General features: G+C 39.0%; 1 protein-coding gene across 1 annotated transcript in view; it reads right to left on the bottom strand.

Moving 5' to 3' along the window:
• CFAP58 (cilia and flagella associated protein 58) overlaps window positions 1–18,372 on the bottom strand; it is a 56,010-nt gene that overhangs the window by 6,891 nt on the left and 30,747 nt on the right. Inside the window, exons 15-16 of the mRNA XM_042019274.1 lie at window positions 17,675–17,786; window positions 15,366–15,470 (exon numbers count right to left, since the gene is read on the bottom strand). Coding sequence (XP_041875208.1) covers window positions 15,366–15,470; window positions 17,675–17,786 — 217 coding nt within the window. The remainder of the gene's footprint in view (window positions 1–15,365; window positions 15,471–17,674; window positions 17,787–18,372) is intronic.

The following is an 18,372-nucleotide window of genomic DNA, read 5'->3' as shown; positions in this document are numbered from 1 at the left end:
CCACTTACAGCTTTCTGTACTGAAATTCTGCTTTCAGCTGTCTTTTGAGAGTATACTTGTTTTTAGTCTGAGGAATTAAAGCTCTGAAAAAAGCCGCCTTCATAGTTTTGCACATAACCATAGTTTTAGTATCTACCCTGAAAAACTATGATCATTAATATTATTTAGTAAGATCACATCTTTTTCTGATACATGAAAAATTGGAATTAAAAAGGAGACTAGCATACAAAGGATTTAACTAAGGAAGACAAAAATGCCAAGAAAGAGGTAGGATAGGTGATTATTTACACTGGATTTGACAAAACCCCTTTTAGCTGTCTTTTTTATAAGCTCTCTCTACAACTCTTTCCACAGAATTCTGTTGACGTGGGAAATGGTGCCATCACATCATCTAGAATTGCTACATTTGGTCTTTCTCAGTGATTGAGCCAGGATTTTCAGAAGTGGTTTGCTATTTTGAAGATGTAAAATTTTAGGTGTCCAGTCCTCAAGAGTATAAGGAGTCTGGAGTTTTTAGACCTCATTATTTTCTGAAAACTACAGTGGTCACAAGTTGGGACCCCAAAATGGAATCACTTCAAGTCATGCATTACTTTTGCAAGCATTGTCCTTAAATTCTGCAGATTACTGAGGAAGAGTTCCTTATAAATGAAATTTTTCACAGTTCATCTCTGGAAAAATCAAAACCTCCTGAGACTCAGACTGATGCTTGCATAGTGGCAAAAACTAAATTGATAATTCATTCTGAGTAGAGAGTTATTATGCCACTACATAGTGGTATGTCCACTCCCAGATTTTCTTTCTCAGAAAGTAAGATTTTACTGCAAGGTCAAAACAACAGCAAAAGAAACATCCTCCTTGTCAAAATCTGGCCAGTCAGTATTAACATTTCAACCCTGAATGTATCATATATTTGTATTTTGGAATACTGTAATGGTAATTTGAATAAAGATGGGGCAATTGATGGATTGAAGGTCTTAAGTGCAATTGTTTTCCAATTTTTTTCTCTCTCTACCCTCTACAACAGCCAACCAAGCTCTTCAAATATTGTGCAGTGGTGTGTACATAATAACCTCATTTAGAGACAAAGCGTGCAATTCTAAGGAGAATCTATTTTATGCAACAGAGACTCATTAGGTGTCCAGTGCATATTGTATCCATAATCCAACAGAGGCAGAACCAGATGTCTTATAATGCATATGCTGTCCTTCCTTGCTGAGCACTGTCCATCTCTTTTACCTCTAGTCAATTAATTTGTCACTGGGTTAGAAGCACCATATGTCAGCAAAACATTAAAAGAAAACCCTGGATACTTCTTTCCTCCTCAGCAGGAGCTAAGTCAATCCATTATGACTGGGTTTCTTTAGCTTGTCCCAAAATGCCTCCTCTCACATTTCCCTCCATCTCACACCAGGCTGCCATCACAACACACATCTTGCTGCAGTTCTGAGGTTTTGAGATCAAAGAACTTAAGAGTCACAAACACACTCAGAGGCACAACTCTTCTTGAGGTGAAGGAAGATCCAGCAAATCTCTGTAAACCCATGCTGTTACGCCTTCACTGGTAAGAGTAATGTACCTGTGTTCAGATCAGGTCTAGGCCAGTAACAAAGCTTTTTATAGGATCCTTCCATGGCAAAATTCCCATGGAATTCAGCAGATGTTTGACTGTGAGCCCGTAACATCAACAAGCTTCACTGGTTTACGACATAAACTAACCCAAGATGATGGCACGTTCATTTTGTGCATGTTGGGCTGGGACACTCAGGCTGAGGATTACAGTTAAATTTCTGGCATCCCGAAGAGAATTTCTGCACCTCTGTGAATACCTGCTGTAAAAATTCTGCAAATAAAATTGCACATTATTTTTAGAACAACTCTTCCTGTCTTAGATTTGTTTCCCAGGGGATCTCCGAGGAGCCCACAGATCTGTCTGTAGGCTCAGCCATGACAATAATTTTCTTCACTCCTAAGTCTCTCACCCATTAATTTGGAGGGGGAAGGTGGGGAAGTAAGTGGTGCTTCTCAGCCATATTCTGTAGTTCACCTGGCCTGCTTGCTCTACAGCAAACTGAGAAAAAAATACTTTCTTCTGCAGAAGACTGGCTAGCATTTGGCAAATTTCAGTTGATTCTCCAGGATTAGGTGGTCACAAGTTGGCTCCGTCTACAGCAAGAGGAATCACTTTTGCCAGCAAAATCCTACTTCAGAAGAAGCTATTGCTGCTGACCAGCATGGCCCCATTTGCTTTTCCCTTGAAGAAGGACCATCAGTACCATCAGACACATTCCCAAAGTGTCTTCACTGTGAGAATTCATGTTGCAATTCACGCATTCACAGCCTTGACAGGGAGTGGGAAGCATTCACCAGTCCCAGGCTGGGATAGAGCAATGCACCTGGTATGAGCTCTAAAGATGTGACCCCATTTTGTGTCATCCTGTCCCCCACCATGACACGAGGAAATGGCACATCTTGTTAGTTAGCCCAGGGTTTTATTCTGAACCAGAGAAGATGGATGACCACACATTTAATGAAGATGTATTCACAGCACAAATAGGCCCTGTAGTCCCAGCTTCCTCATTTTTATCAGCTTGTCTTTCCAAATAGATAATTCAACAAATTTACCTGGCATAGCAGCACCCCAAGAGCCTTCTCCACCAGACCCACAAAAATCCTATTGTGCACCAAAAGCTTTCTATCACATGAATTACTAAAAAAAAACCCACAAAAAAATCCAAAAGCCTTTGCACCAGAGTAATTTATGTCAGTTCCTCTCTCCAGCAACTGAGCTAAAGAAAATACCCAACAAGATAAAGATGCAGTGCAAAAGTGTGCAATGTACTGTATGGCAGCAGCCCCTAAAACATTCAACCTAGACAAAAAACCTTATTTTAATTAGTAAGGTGGAGCAAGAAATATAGTAACCGTGCAAACATCACTCCACAGTTCCTCATGGCTTTGGTGGGGATAACAAGTCACTCCGTGTGCCACAGGGGGTTTCTTGTTTATTGGCACTATAACCAAAATGTCAGTGCTGTGCTGAACTCCAGAGGCATTTTGTTTATGATGCCACGCAGCAGCAGAGCATCCTTAGGGGTTGTGACTCCTCTTCCTAAGTGTTAAACAGGACATGGAAAACTGGATTAAATACATAAACAGACATACACATCTAGTCATAGTCATTTTGGCTGTATAAGCCCTACATTTATTTGTTGTTGTGTATACCTAGCAGTAGCTGTTGGCTCAGGACATCTATCTTTAAAAGTTTTATGAGGTAAAGAAAAAAATTAGCATATGGTGACCTTCACAAATTTTATAATAGCAGAAGAAAGTTGCCTCCAGCACTATGAGAAATGTGCAGTATAAACTTCCTCTAGAAACACTTTACAAAAGCTCCTGCTCTTTCTTGTCTATTCCACATCCATCAGCAAACACCCTTGCAAGGATGCAGTTCCCTAGAACAGCTCGTTTTCATCATCACCTAGACACTTCTTTAACTGTCCAATGTGAGGTTTTTTATTGGGTAAATTAATTACATTTGAAACAGGACACCCTTTCACAGCGTGGCAACACTAGCACTGCGTTAGATGTTTTGGGTTTTCCTGTAAAAACCACCAGCTTGAAGGAAAGGCTGGGATAATCCCATCTTTGGTGAAATTTGCACCACTCAAACCTGTCTTGTAACTTACTCCTCCAGTTGATAATAATGCTTCTCAAGAGCAAATATCTTTTCTTTGGTACAGAGCAAACTGCACCAAATTGACTTGCATTTTCAAAACAGCTTAATGAGAGAAGAAAAAACACCTTGGAGCACCTTGTAAGGTCTTGACTGTTTTTTGCAATACCAAGGGCTGAATGCTGCAGTATCACCATCTTCAGGGAACAACAAAGTACGGACATTTCCACCTGAAGCGCAACTGCAACTTATTTTTATTATTGTTGCTAGGAACTGTTACTATCGGATCTTTCCTAATAAAGGTGTAGGAAAACAAATTTTTTTCCAATGAACAAACAAATAATTTACATATACTCCTCTCCTTTCAACTTCTGAACTCTAAGACACAAGGTTAACAATCTATCCAAAGAAAATGGCATGGATGTATCTTGCTGAAATAACAGATGCAATTCCCTTTTTACTCTTGACTTCACACAGGAGTTTATAAAATCATTAATCAGAGTAACTCATTTAATTATAGTGTTTCTACTTTACATTGCAGAAGATTATCAATTAATTATCTCCTGTTCTATATGTGTGAGCAGAAACACACATGCATACACACGAAAGTGAGCTGTTCCTTGACGGTGAGAACTACCCCTGATATGACATGGATTGATGTAAATATTCCAACTGTTTTCACAGTGCCTGCAGCTTGACAGTTGGGTTGAAGAGAGCTCTAAACAAACCTTTGTTTTGCATTCTAGTAGTAGTTTGTCTTAAAGTGACCTGGAGGAGATTCAGAGGTTGATACAAATCTTATCAACAAGGTTTCTAAATACTCTAAGTGAGTAAGTCTACAAAGCAAAGGATGGAGAAGTTTTTACTGTATAATAATTACTTTATACAGGATTTCAAGAAAAAAAAAACCTCTCTTCTTCAGTTTTAGACTATTTGACTTAAAACCTCTCTATTTTAATGTCAGAGTATTTCAGCTATTCAATAGTCATTTAGACTTTAAAAATTTTAGATGAATCAAAGGAGGATTATCAGCTCTGTTGATAATGATTAGCTGTTCCTGCAAGTGACAGCTTGGGATGAGGATTCCCAGTAGACCCAGCTTCTGTTCTCACTTCAGACTGATCTGACAGATGACCTCGAAGGGTCAGAAAGATTACAGAGCTCCTTCTAGAAATACCTATTTTTAAGTTAGGCACCTAAGTCTCTTTAATCACCTGCTTGACTTAGATCTTTAGATTTCCCTGAAAGATGAGAGCACTTTGCTTCAAGTCCTTTGGTTTGCTACCTCTGAACACCTGTCTCAAAGTCAAGGCACCATTTAAACCCACAGTACCTGTCTAACAAGGCAGTAAAGCCTACATACATCTTTTTGACAGGACAGCAGAGTTCCGCTGCATATGTCAAGTACCTCAGGGAAGAAAGACTAGTCTCCTGTTACACTTTGGAACCTATTAAGAAATAACAGTACATCTAAGAAACACATACAGCAATTCTGAAATCATGAATGTTTTAATGCATGGCTTCCTTCAGACTCACTGTAATTAGAGCTGAGCCTCTGCTATTCTTTGAGGAGCTCTGTTTCAGCTCCCCTCGCCTGTTTCTTAAAATTCAAAGAAACAGAAACAGGACTACAGGAAGGGGAAAGACAGTGAATCCTAATGTCCATGTAAAGACTACTGCTGTGCCCAAGTGTGCCGTCCCCTGTTTAAGATTACAGCTATATCTACTTAGACAGGCATGGGAAGCCTTGAGCTATGAGCCTCCAAGATGTGGAGCAATTGGCTGACTGACACACCCTACTTGGCAGAGACTCTCCCTACTGAGGTTCATGGCTCCCGTGTACTTGGCAGCACACATTTGTGTGTCTCAAGAGAAGAGTGAAGAAATGGGGTTCTTTCCACACCTGTTTGTGTTCTCCTGTGTCCAATTTTAAGCCAGCCTTCTAAAAAACCCAACCAGCCGCAGTGATTGTGCCTGCCTTCCTCTAACAGCGGTAAAAACAACCTTAGCAGCATCTTTCTGCATGTGTCCCCTCAACAACAGCACCATTCACAATAAGAATGAAAATAAGAGAACTGGAATAGAACAAATCTAGTCTGTCCCTGTAGGATGACTTTTTTTGGTGGGGTTTTGCTGTTGTTGCAACTGTCATACAAGATAATAATCCATCACGGAATGGGATGCTGTAGATTGTCCACCTCTTGCTGCTGAGGGAAAAGCAGAACACCCCTTGTCTTAACACAAGAACACCTACAAATGGTGCATACTACAGACATACATATAGCTCTGGGTCACCCTATAGAATATGGGCTTGTGAATGTATTGCTGCTGCCCTCTTCCAGTATTTCAGCTTCTCTAGCAGCTTCTGGATGGCTGACATCCAGTATCGGATTGCTACAGCACTGCAAAGTCTGTGCGCTGCAATGTATTCAGTCAGCACAGCGAGTCATTTATTTTCCCTTAACAAGATAACTGGTTGATTAATATACTTTACCCTGGGGTGCACAGCAGATTTATTTCCTTCTCAGATACATGCTGAACACAGGAATGAGGAGTAAACAAGTTTGTTTTCAGTTATTTGCTATTTACTGGAACAATTCCTGAACTTTTAATCCAAGCTTTATTCTAGCAAACTAATGTTGAAGCTAAGGGCAATTCTGACTAAAGTTTAGGACTGGGTAATTTTACAAAATATTTTCAGTCTAATGATACAAGGTATCCATGCTCAGGATTCTGGGTTCAAACCAAACACAGCGCATTTGAATAAAACACTTTGGCGATCACTGCTTCTGTTTTGCTGCTGCAGATAACAGATGACAGGGCTGTATCTTAGGTTCTTATATGGCATCCTTGTTTCAATATCTGAATGGTATTAAATCTTTATTGTACACAAGCTGAAGAACTGCTTCCAGCCAGGGCAGTGATCCTCTTCTCATTCTACAAGAATTCTGGACACAAAGATTTACTACATGAATTGCTAAAGTTCACTAAAACTCCTTGAAGACACACAGGAATGAAATTCAGTCTCCCAGTCTCCCAGGACCACCATGCTGATGGCCTGTGCTCCTTGCTCTTCAGAAATACCAGGCCTGGACTACAGAAGCAGGTTACAGGTGTGGGAGAAAACTCACAATAAGCCACGGTGTACTTGAAGACAACAACCTCTTCAGGTATGCTAAACTTCATGGACTTGAGTACATGTATTAGAATGCAGGACACTAAACTCTGTTTGACATTCATCTGTGAAGGATAGTACTTGTGTAATTAAATCAGTCTTGCATGATGAGGAGGGATGACATCTGATGACACACTAAAGTTCTCTTTCAAGATCAAACTCAAGTAAATATATCAATTCTCTTAAAAAACTTGTAAAACAGATTAAGCATTCATGAATATTTGCCACCTATAAACCCCAAGGGATTTTTACTCTGCCTGCAACTTCCTCAGCTTTGTAAATGATATCTGAATATTTCTGGCCAAAACATCATTATAAGAGCTAAAAATGTTGCAGATCTCCAGAAGTTACTTTCTCAAATAAACTTGCACCTTGCTTCTGTCCAAAACCATTTATCATGGGAAATCCGTTTTGTTTATGAGGGCAGTGTCGTTCCACAAAGATTCGGTAAAGATTATCTCTTCCACTAAGAAAACTGTTCACCAAACGTATTTTGTTTGATCACTAGGTAGTCTGCTTTGCTCCCCATTTCTCAGTGCCAGAAATATTTGCACTATTTTTATTGGAAAATTATTTGCTCACCCTAAAGAGCAGCCAATTATCTTCACCTGGTGACATTAAAGTGATCAGCATACTTCTTACCTATATTTTTCAAAACCCTTTTTAAACAAACATACGTACAAAAAAAAAGGCTATTTTTCTGGGAAGACTTTATTCTCTTCCACTTGAATTGCAACATATGTGGGAGGAGGGAAAGAATCTAAATGTCAGTGTGTTTTTAAGAGCAGTTTATCATGCTGTAAATTTCTATAGCATAGAACATCTTCTAATTCTAGATGGACTGAGATTAGAAGGGCTAAAATAAACTAATGCGCCAAGAAGTGTATTGGAAATATGCAGAAATAGAAATCAACTCCTTTCTGAGGAGAGCTAGGGCAAAAACTGAACACCCCTGAGATATCTATTAAATTATTAAAGCTTACACAAAACTTTCAGGTAGATATGTAGACTCTCAAAAGACCTTCACACAGATGACTCATGCCTTTCACGTTTTTGAGATATGATTCCTTACTACATCATCACAGGATTGCATATGAGCCCTGGTAAATTGCACCAAGATTTAACACAATTATCCTGCAATTGGCTGAGTCTGTGGTTCTACCCTACTCACAGAACCCTACTGGCTATACAATCAATTTTTAAAAAATTAAATAATTAAATTAATTGGGAAAAAAATTATCAGTATCAGAACAAAGGACACTAGAGATATTCTAATTGCATGGAAAAATCATCATGCCAGGCATAGAATCACTGAAAGACATTAATCGTTCTAATTTAAAACCAATACTAAAATACAAAATATCTCCCCTTAGAGTCAAAGCTAAAATCTTCACTCATAGTCCTAGTTTAGTAATGAACCTTTCAAACACAACAAAAGGAAAATAAAAGAAAGGCACAAGAAGGAAAGAATCTCAAAGAGTAGTCCTGAAGGATGACTTGATGCATTAGGTACCTCCATATGTCACTTCATACTGCACTGGAGATTCCAGTTCAGGTAAGTTGCAAGGTATTGGACTGAAATTATCTTGATAGCACTAGTTCAGTAGACTGTTATGCATCATAATATTGAGCTGGTAATGAGATATTTTTTTATCCATCACAAGTTAGAGCTGGGCTGCAGCCAGAGTTCACGGGAACACATTTTTTTCATTTGGAAAAAGAACAGAGCTTGTCTTTGGAGTCTAAATCAAGGCAATTCTTACAGTGTGCCTTTGACACATCAACCTAATTCTGCATGACACTGGGGAAGTAAACTTTTTCTTTATGATTCATATCCAGTTGAAAGCCAAAAAGTAAATGTTAGGCCTGAGTCCTTATGGTATTTATCCGTTCTGTATTTCTATACAAATCCCTTGAAATTCTGGTCACCAACATAGAACTGGAGTCTTAAGTTCATACACTCCACCTGGTACTGGAGTACTGCTTTCTCTCTCCTAAGGTACATAGCAACGCTTAAGTTTTTATAAGGGCAGAAGAACACTTTTCTGCCTTTTTTTCCCCCCACATCAGGAACCATTCAATCAATTTGATCAGTGCTCCCAGACCAGGTAGATCCCAGCCTGCCCTGCACTCCCGGACTGAATTTCCCAGCTATAAGACCTTATACTTCTCCTTGTTGAACTTCACTCTTTTAAAGCATTGTTGCTATTTCACTTCTATCTCACAGTGGGCCAATACTTTCCTTCTGTTTCTGCTTGTTGTTTACATACTTGAAGTGCTCTTTCTTGCGGTTTTTGACAAGTCTGGCCAATTTCAGTTCAGTTAGTGGTGCGATTCCTTTGTGCTGATATGTCTATGCCAGCTACTGCCTATGCAATTAGATGCAATTTTACTGGCAAGAAAGTCTTCTGCCATTCAAGAGGTGGTATAAGCTGAATCAGAAAAGTGACTTTTTTGCTGGTAGAAATGGGGCTTTTAAGCGTAGAAAAGGCCTAGAGCTCAATATACTCACCCCTTTAATTGAGGGCTGAGAGAACTGCTAGCTTGAGCTGCAAGATAGGGCATTAATCCGGTGCTTCCAGAGGAAGTCAAATCCTCCAGGAAACAGAGATAGAAAAGCGCCAAGTCCTACTACACTATAAAAAGCTAAAAAGAAAATTTCCCTTTTCATTTTTGGGTGGAAAAATCCCTTCAAAAGGCTGACTTCATATATAAATGATAAAGGAGCAGTAAAGAAAGGATTGCATTTTGGCAGTGGATTTTGCAGTTCACCTGTAAGTTTCAGCGCATACAAAGCACTCTCCCAAACTACCTCTGCTGAAATCTCTCTAAAGACAAGATGACAGAGAAACAATAATGGGCAGGTCAAAAGAGACTTTTAGGGATTCTACAGTCATTAGTTTCCTGAAGTGAATTGCAGTTACTTTTTACGAAAATAGACAATTCTGCCAAAAAATCCCCAGCTCAGACTCTCTACCCTACATATAACATGCAAGTAGGTTATACTCTCAAATCCAAGTAGAGTCTACACTGGGCACCAAAAATAAATAAATGCCAAATTTGAGAGGCTGAAATAAATCTCAGCCATTTTGAAGACGTAAAGATAATGACTAAGATAAAACTCATCTGAGCCTTAAGAATACCAAAATAAAGGTAGGGGAGAGGAGAGTAGTCTCTTATTTTTCCTGATGAGATATTATTTTACTCAGCATTTGAGCACACATTTCTCTTATGTGGAAGCTACTTGAGCACTGTGAGAGCAGTGAAGAACTTAGCAGAAGCATGCCTCATGAAACTCCCAAGCTAGGTAAAAAATGATTTTCAAAAGGACTAGGCTCCCATAAACTATGCTGAAAAAAAATTAACCAAGATCTTAAAAAAATATATTTTATTTTATAAATGAGGAGAAAATGCATAACAAATACAGGGAAGCAGATCCCCAAGTTCCTTCCTTTCTTGGGAGAAAACTTTGATTTCAATAGCTGCCAACCTGCATAAACCCACATGGTAACTCACTGTTCTAAAGCAGATTTCTTTATGAAACTATAGTACCAGCTCTGAGAAATAAAGATGGTTATGTATATGTTCAGACACTATAGCAACAAGCACCTCAAATTGGATACAACAGCTCTACAACCAAGTTAGCACAAATAAAATAAAACATCTGCCTATTTTGAGTGTTTAGCTACTGAATTGAGTCATGTTGCTAATATATTCATTCACTCACCACTGTAAGAATGGAAATTATTTTATTCCCTTTTTACTTGATGTGAGGCATGCAAAAGCTAAGCAGCCTGTCCAAGGTCACAGAAAAAGTCTCTTGCTCTCCCCTTCCTGTATCTCACAATACCTGCAATGGAACTGTGCTGGAGACAGAAGCATCCCTTCTACTCCTCCTACTCTCTGTCACTGGGACAGTCAGTTCTCTGGAGGGATTGAAACTTAGCTCAAAACTTGGCTCAATGCAAGGACATGTGGGTGCTATCTGGCTGTAATCTCTGAGTCAGATACATGAGCTAATCATGCCTTTTGCCCTTGCACTCTTTGAACTATGAGCTCAAGACACAGTCAGCAAAGCATCACATCCTGACTGCCCAGTCCTGGGCTTTGATCGCTGACAACTTAAAACAATAGCGATTAAAAATATATATATATGTACAGAAAAACAATGCTTTCACTACTACATGCAAGGCTTAAATAAGACACATTTGCCTTTGCCTCCCAGAACAAATAATCTAGGTTGCACTTTCTTTCATATTTATGAACAATCTTCTGAGATGACTGACAAAAGAGGTAACTGACATATAATGTGAATCTTTATGCTGTTATCCATTCCAAAACATGCAGCTGAATAAAATTCTGCTCAGTCAGACATAAAATCAAATTAGAGGAGTTCGCTCTGAAGAGAAAGAACTAAATTTGAAACAAATAAAGCAGTGCATAATTCACTTTTAATGGGATAAGTTCCTAAAACCACACTAATCATAATCCTAACAAGGTAATACTTTCCACTGCGAGTTTACCACATCACTGCTCAGTACACAGCACAGCAGCAGAGCTTCAGTCACATGAGGGATTTGCCCCATATGGGAAGTGAGAAACTGTATTTTTACAGTCAGGATTTGTACAGCACTCCTGTTTATTAATAATTATTCCTTATGGCCTTACAAAACGTGTCATTCCTCCCACACACGTTCACAAAGACCTTCACTCATCAGTGAGATCTCCTGGATAACAGACAACGTATTTCTCCACAAAACCCTGCAATATTACTCAACAGTTTAGAAAAGAACAAAAAAAATGCTCTACCTTGACTGCAGAAATTCAGAAGGAAGGTAATGACTCAGACATGAAAACTGGCTACCCCTGAAGTAACATTTCCTATGTTTGGAAAAAATGCCACTGGATTTTTATTGACCATAAGTACTCAAGACATTGGGTTTGGATCTGATTTTTAAGACAGCATTTTTCATCAGCACAGCAGCTCACAACTGTGAGAATGCCTGAATTAAAAGAGAAATTATGACCATCTGTTTTGCAGCTACTCTTCGAAGTAGCATCTCAGGATGTCCACACTTATTTGGTATATGAGAGCTGATACCTTATAACCCAAGATGCTGTGGCTACAGGCACAGATAAATCAGAAACAAGAAAAGACTTTAGTAATTTCTCTAACATAGGAAATCTTTTTACAGCTTTATTTCAATGTTCAACTCTGAAAAGCTGTTCTAGCAAAACACAACATTCAGCATGTTGCATATTCACTATCTCTCAGCACATGTCTGATCCAAAAAATGTGCCCTGATGACCGGTTAAGAGAGATTTTTGCATGAGATTTTAGAGTCAAGCTGGGTTTTTCCCATATTGTCAGCAATCTAAATTTTCTGACTGAAACATAGCAAATCATTCTTTTAATCACGTAGCATGGATTGTAGCTTGCTTCTACATCTGCCTCAGTTTTAAAGAAATGACGGGGTTACAAACAATGAAAAAGCTGATAAAAAGGAGATGATCAAATGCACATCAGGAGCAGGTAAAGTAAGCAGATGCTTTTCTACACGAATCTATATACTGTGATCCTTACTTAGCAAAAATTCCCATTTATTATATCCAGCTGAAACCTTGTTCCCTGCACTTTTATTTAAAAGACCATTTACCAAAAAGTAAAAAAAGAAGACGAAGCTACAGTGCATGCAATACAAATGGAATTATTTTTCCCTTATAAAAACATTATGGCTCTGCATGAGTATGCACCAAGGTGAATACCCAACAAATCAAACTGCAGGTTGCTGACACTGGGCTCAACCATTTCCTCACATGGGTTATTTCTAAACTCCAAAGGTGTCTTCAATACTCAGTATTCAACACACAAGGGTTCTTTTACTCTATTTATTAATAGACTTAGAGGTGAGGGAATTTATGCTACATAATATGCACAGTAGACACAGATACTCACAAGCTTCGCCTTAAACAAAGATCTCATTTGCTAGCATGATGGCCACACACACGTGAAAAAAAGATTATGTATGGCAAGCAAGAGATGAAGATCATCTTAAAGCTGATACACCCAAAGGCTATGCCCTTGTTACAGAGCAAGATGTGAATGAAGATGACTGGGAGTGAGGAAGCATGACTTAGGGGAGCAAACATAACACGAAGAAAGCAGTCGTTCTCTGAGCTAGGAAGTTTGTATCCCTCAGTCTGCAGTCTCCAACTCTGAATATGGGGGATGTTCTGCCAGGTGAGCACAAGCCAGTCATCAGCAATTCCCCCACTCCTGCAAGTGAGCAGTGACAGAACTGAGCTGAGCTGACTTCCAGGACCATAATAAAAAGATACTGAATGCCTTTAAGCGTGAGGGGTTTACCAGGATTTTAAAAAAAGAGAAGAACTCTCTCAACAAACAAATTATATTGAGGGAATGAAATTAAAAATTCCTGAAATTGGAACTAAATTACTGATGTTTCCCATAATTCTGAAGTTCAGTCAGGATCAAATCCTACACTGTATTTCAAATACTTCACTTCAAATATACTTCAAATCTTTCAGACTGCCCAGAAGGTGGTCTAGTGAAGCCACCCTCCTGGTGTGTGAAACTCAGCTCTCTCCAGAAAGTCATGTTACTGCTCTGTTCATTTCCTTCTGTGGGAAGTGTTCCTCAGGCTCATTCCTTCCTCACAGCAGTTTGGAATTTGATAACATCAGTTTAGTAAGTTATTAGCAAGGGTTTTGTTTTGGTGAGTGTCAGGGAATGATTCTACAAAAGAGATACTATCATCATACAAAGGAAAACCAGTCCGAAGAATAATAAAATGTCTTGTACCAGGTTATCCAGACACTCAGCAGAAGCAGCTCTGCTAGTACACTTAATTTGTGATCACGGAGCTATCCAGTGGCACATAGAGTCCTTTAAAGAAATGAGTCCTCCATCTCTGGTTACCTCCTCGTACTCACACCCTGCTATGAAAGAGCCCTATTTCAGTCACCTTGGAGGACTCAAAACACCGTGGAAAAACAGAAAAGAGCTCAGAAATGTTGATGTTAAATCCCTGAACACAATGTGGAGCATAGTATTTTTGGCCTTTACTATCTCTCCGAGGGAAACCTTCATTTCAGCATTGTTACACAGGAAATTAGTGCCTGAATTAAGAACACAAAGGAACTCATTAGCAATTCTAGATATAATAATTAGATTTTATATAGCCAAACTCTGTCTTAAATCTAGAAAAATAATTTTAAAAACATAAAATTGCCATAGAAGGACCACTGCAGAGACAGAAAGATTATACCAATGGCTAGTACAGTAATGTAGGCTCAAATTTCAAAGCTACTATTTCAAAGATTTTCCTGGGCAGGCAACTTAATACCTCTATATCTCAGTTCTTCAGCTGAAGATAAAGATAATAGCAAAATGGGAGCATACTAAGGATAAGGCAAGATACTCAATAGAGACTATGTAAAATCTAACAGAATTGGGTTTGTGCATGGGTAAAGCACAGTAAATTTGAAGCTATTTTTGCTACATTTTAAGCTAACTATTTCACTGACAGCATTTCAGTGCTATGCAACAAAGACCACATTTTTCCAAGCAGAGGAATAATACACCATAAATTACATTCAAATGAAATTTCAGATCAATGTTTTCCTATGAAACAATAAATAGAGACAAACCCTGCCTTGCTAAGATCTGCTGAGCTTCTTCTCAAGACAGAGGGAGATTCAGGTCACATTTTACTCTCCAGTGAGTGATACCCAACACAGGCATCAAGACTAATAGGATATTTAAGATGCTAAAATCATACCTAGAGCTGGTGATCTGTAGCTGTCCCTACAGTCACCAGAGAGACCAGATTTACACCTCTGGTTAAAGCCCAAAGAGTCCTTCTCTGTTACATTTGATAGCAACATTTGCACTACAGGAATACAGTCTGTCCTCCATTCTACAACATAAATCTTACTGTTATCACTGGGGTTAAGGGACATCTGATACAGCTAAAAAAAGATAAGCTATCACAAAAATTATTTTTTGGCAAAGTTCAGCACAAAAACCTTGAAATCAAACATGCCCCAGACAGCAGCATATCTAAATCACACAAACTCTTTAGGACTTCTTCTGCCAAAAGCCAAGCTAAGCACAAATGGAATCAAACAGGAATTTTCCTCCCTCTTCTGGTCATAACAGACTTGTCTAAAATGACAAAGAAAAGCCTTTCAAAAAGTCTAAGACTGACCTGAAGACTAATCTATGACATGAATAAACTAAAGCCAACCTTTAATTGTATTTCCCAGAGTTAGACAGGTATCAGTAACCAGAATATAAAAATCAACTAATCCGATGCTTTTTGTTCTCTTTCAGTGAGTCAGTGCTGCCATCTAAAGCTATCCAAAGGGCATGCAAAAGAAATTCAAAGTCATGCATCTAAATACCATACAGGAAGCACATGTCAGTAGACAGAGATGCAGGGCAAGTCAAATATATTAATGAGATGCAACAAAATAATGATGCTGCAGTACCTGAAGGAGAAATTCTTTCTCTATCACTTCACCTGTCTTGGTGATAAGTCGCTTCTGTAGTCTCTGTACTTTCAGAATCAGCTCAAAGGTAGTGGGGTCGCTGGCCTAGGGAAGAACAAAGGAGTCTCAAAAATTATACATGATAACAAGTTACTGTTTCTTTTTTGAAAATGAAAACCATGATATCTCAGTGTTCAAAAGTAACAAGTATAAAAGGGGGACTAGGAGAGGACACATTCAGCTGGTTTTTTTTAATTGCATGCATACAAGCAGTCCTGGAACTTAGTGTATCAATTTTCGCAGCAACTGGAACTGTCCACTGACAAATGAAGAGCAGTGCAAGTACTTCCTGCTGTTCAAGAACTTCAAACGGTGCCAACTTAGTTTCTAAGGAGAGGAAGATTTTGCTACTGAACAAAAGAAAGGCTAACTGCAATTTACTTTTGAAACAGGTGGAGAATTTAAGAGGAACAAATTTGGGGGCTACACTGATGAATTATTATGGGGTTCTAAAGTGTCCATACATGTGAAATTTCATTCTTCAATGGAATTAAATGCTTAAAATGGTGACAGTGTTTGCACTGTACTGTTGCCCTCTACCTACATAGCCCATAAGACCAGAAGCTAGTAGATGTCTGTCTCTCCATCCCTTCCTTTTCATTCTTTTGGCACAGACTGAATCTGGAGAAAGCTCTAGGGAGCAAAGAAATATTTAATTCTGTGAGGAGCAGCCAGCAAAGCTTACTTTCCCAGTCCTTTGTCTTCTTGTTGGATCTTTTAATGGAGGGCAAACCCTGACTGAAGCTTTTCCTCACTCAGGGACTCGTAACACCTCTCTCCCATCTGGTTCTTCCTCTCTCATGCGGTGTCTCATAAGGATTAAACTCACACTGCAGTAAAGGCTCCAATAAAGTCCTACTCTCTTACATTTGCTTGAGCTTCTAAGGAACTCAGTATCTCATTGCTCTTAATCTTTTGTCTGATTTTATCTAAATTGACTAATCAATTCAAGCATAACTAGGACACTAACACAGATACACACGCAGTGCCCACAACACAACACCATTTCCTGAGGAACCAGGCTAAAAAGTAGACCAGTCCCCACAATCCACTCAGTCCTTGATTTTTTAATATCGCTGCCCAAGCATGGTGCCAATTTGTGACAACTGTAGTGATATGAGAGTGTTTGTTCATTAGGAATTGAACCAAAACCCCATCAGGATTATTTCATATGGATCTTGCCATCTGCTGGCCTTTGTGTGTTCCAAATACAAACCAGTAACCTAGAATGGAAAGACACAATTTCCCATTATCAGTCTCTTCATACATTCATTTTCCCATCACTGGATGTTTTGACTGGCCTGATTTTTCTTTGTTACAAGGTGCTGCTAGAAATTGTACCTACATGTGTCTAACCTAGTTCAGCATCCTGCATTGTATCTCCCTTCCATGAGAAAAGCTAATCACACCATCCAACTTTAAGCTCAGCACGGAAAGATCAGAAATTCACTATCATGCTAGTAAGCACAGTCAAAAAATTCAGCTGTGCTTCTGCAGGGACTGAGCACATTATCACTCATTATTAGTGCAGCTAAGCAACCCAGGCTGGCATCAGATCAGAGATTCATGCAACAGAGGAATCTCAGATCGCACTGACTTACATCAAAAATATCCAGTGATGCCAACTGATGTTCATATATTTGGTCTATGCTTGATGGATTTTTTTATTTTTCCCCTTCACTTGGCAGGTTCAAATCATGTGAAAACTTAGATTTGCTGTTTATGTAAAGCAGTTGAACTCACATTACCTGGAATGACTATCTTTGGGAATCCACCACTGTTTATGTGGAGGCCTCTTCCCCTTTTTCCCTCAGATGTAATTTACATTCTGACTTTGTATCTGTCCATTCTCCAGTCTACCTATTCTATGAGTCTTTCAATTACTGGCTTTCTTCCCATATACATCTCCCTAATTGGTGAGGGTAGGATTGTATCTTTCCCCTATCATCCTATTTCCCACCATCCATATTAAGGAATCACCCCCTTCTAAATTCACCTAATTCATTCTTATCCCCTTTAGCACTTGACTGTCTCTTTATAAATCTCCCTGCAATTTTTCATTGAGAAAGTGACACAAAAATAACAATGGTTGCATTGTGCAAGGAAAGAATTCAGCAGGTAAGGATTCCATAGGTACTATGGAAATTTCAGTCTGCCCAGTCCCTCCACATCATTTGCATAACAGTAAACAAAACAGGTCACTGATTTGGTAATAGGGGCTTTGGGAACACAAAATGCTCACACATCACCTCTAATTTTCTCCATCTGTGAACTTGCAAGGGCTTCTGCAGTTGTTCTTCCAAAATTTTGCACCGAGTCTGTTCCCTTAACAGTTCCTTCTGCATGTGATTAAACTCCCATCTGAAGACCAGCATAAAATAAAAATAAAAAAAAAAACAGACCAAAAACACTTCAGTGTGACCAAGGCACTAATGTGGACATTAACAAATCATTCTCCCATGCACTGTGGTGCACAGGAACCACTACCTGGAACACACAGAGTCACTCTGCCACTGCAGCAATACTGCGGTGGCAAAACCTAACACGGATACCACTAAACAGGTGGAACCATAAAATAACACTCTTGGATCTTTTTACTTGCTTCATTAAGAATGGCTCAGAAAAGAGACTCCTGGGGAATCTACTCCACAGACTACTGGATCTCACTCCTTACATCTTACCATGTACATTAAGGCCAGCAGGACAGTCAGTTCATCAACCTACAAATCAGTTATCAGTTATGGGTCATATCCAGTTACCCCCACGTTGAATCCAACACCTTGTGTTTGAAAGGTTTTAAATCTACATGGCTCACACAATCCATTAAATAAAACACACTCTAGGACCTAACTATGATGGACAACATTCCTAAGAGAACTGAAGTTTGATTTCTTTTATTACATCTCCTCAACAAATTTCAGAGGTGACTTGTAGCTGAATTTACAAT

Source organism: Corvus kubaryi, unplaced genomic scaffold, assembly GCF_017639235.1.
Source record: "Corvus kubaryi isolate FWS band 111438036 unplaced genomic scaffold, C.kubaryi_AGA036_p1.0 138, whole genome shotgun sequence".
In the NCBI taxonomy this organism is placed as follows: domain Eukaryota; kingdom Metazoa; phylum Chordata; class Aves; order Passeriformes; family Corvidae; genus Corvus; species Corvus kubaryi.
This window is presented reverse-complemented; position numbering and strand designations above follow the sequence as displayed.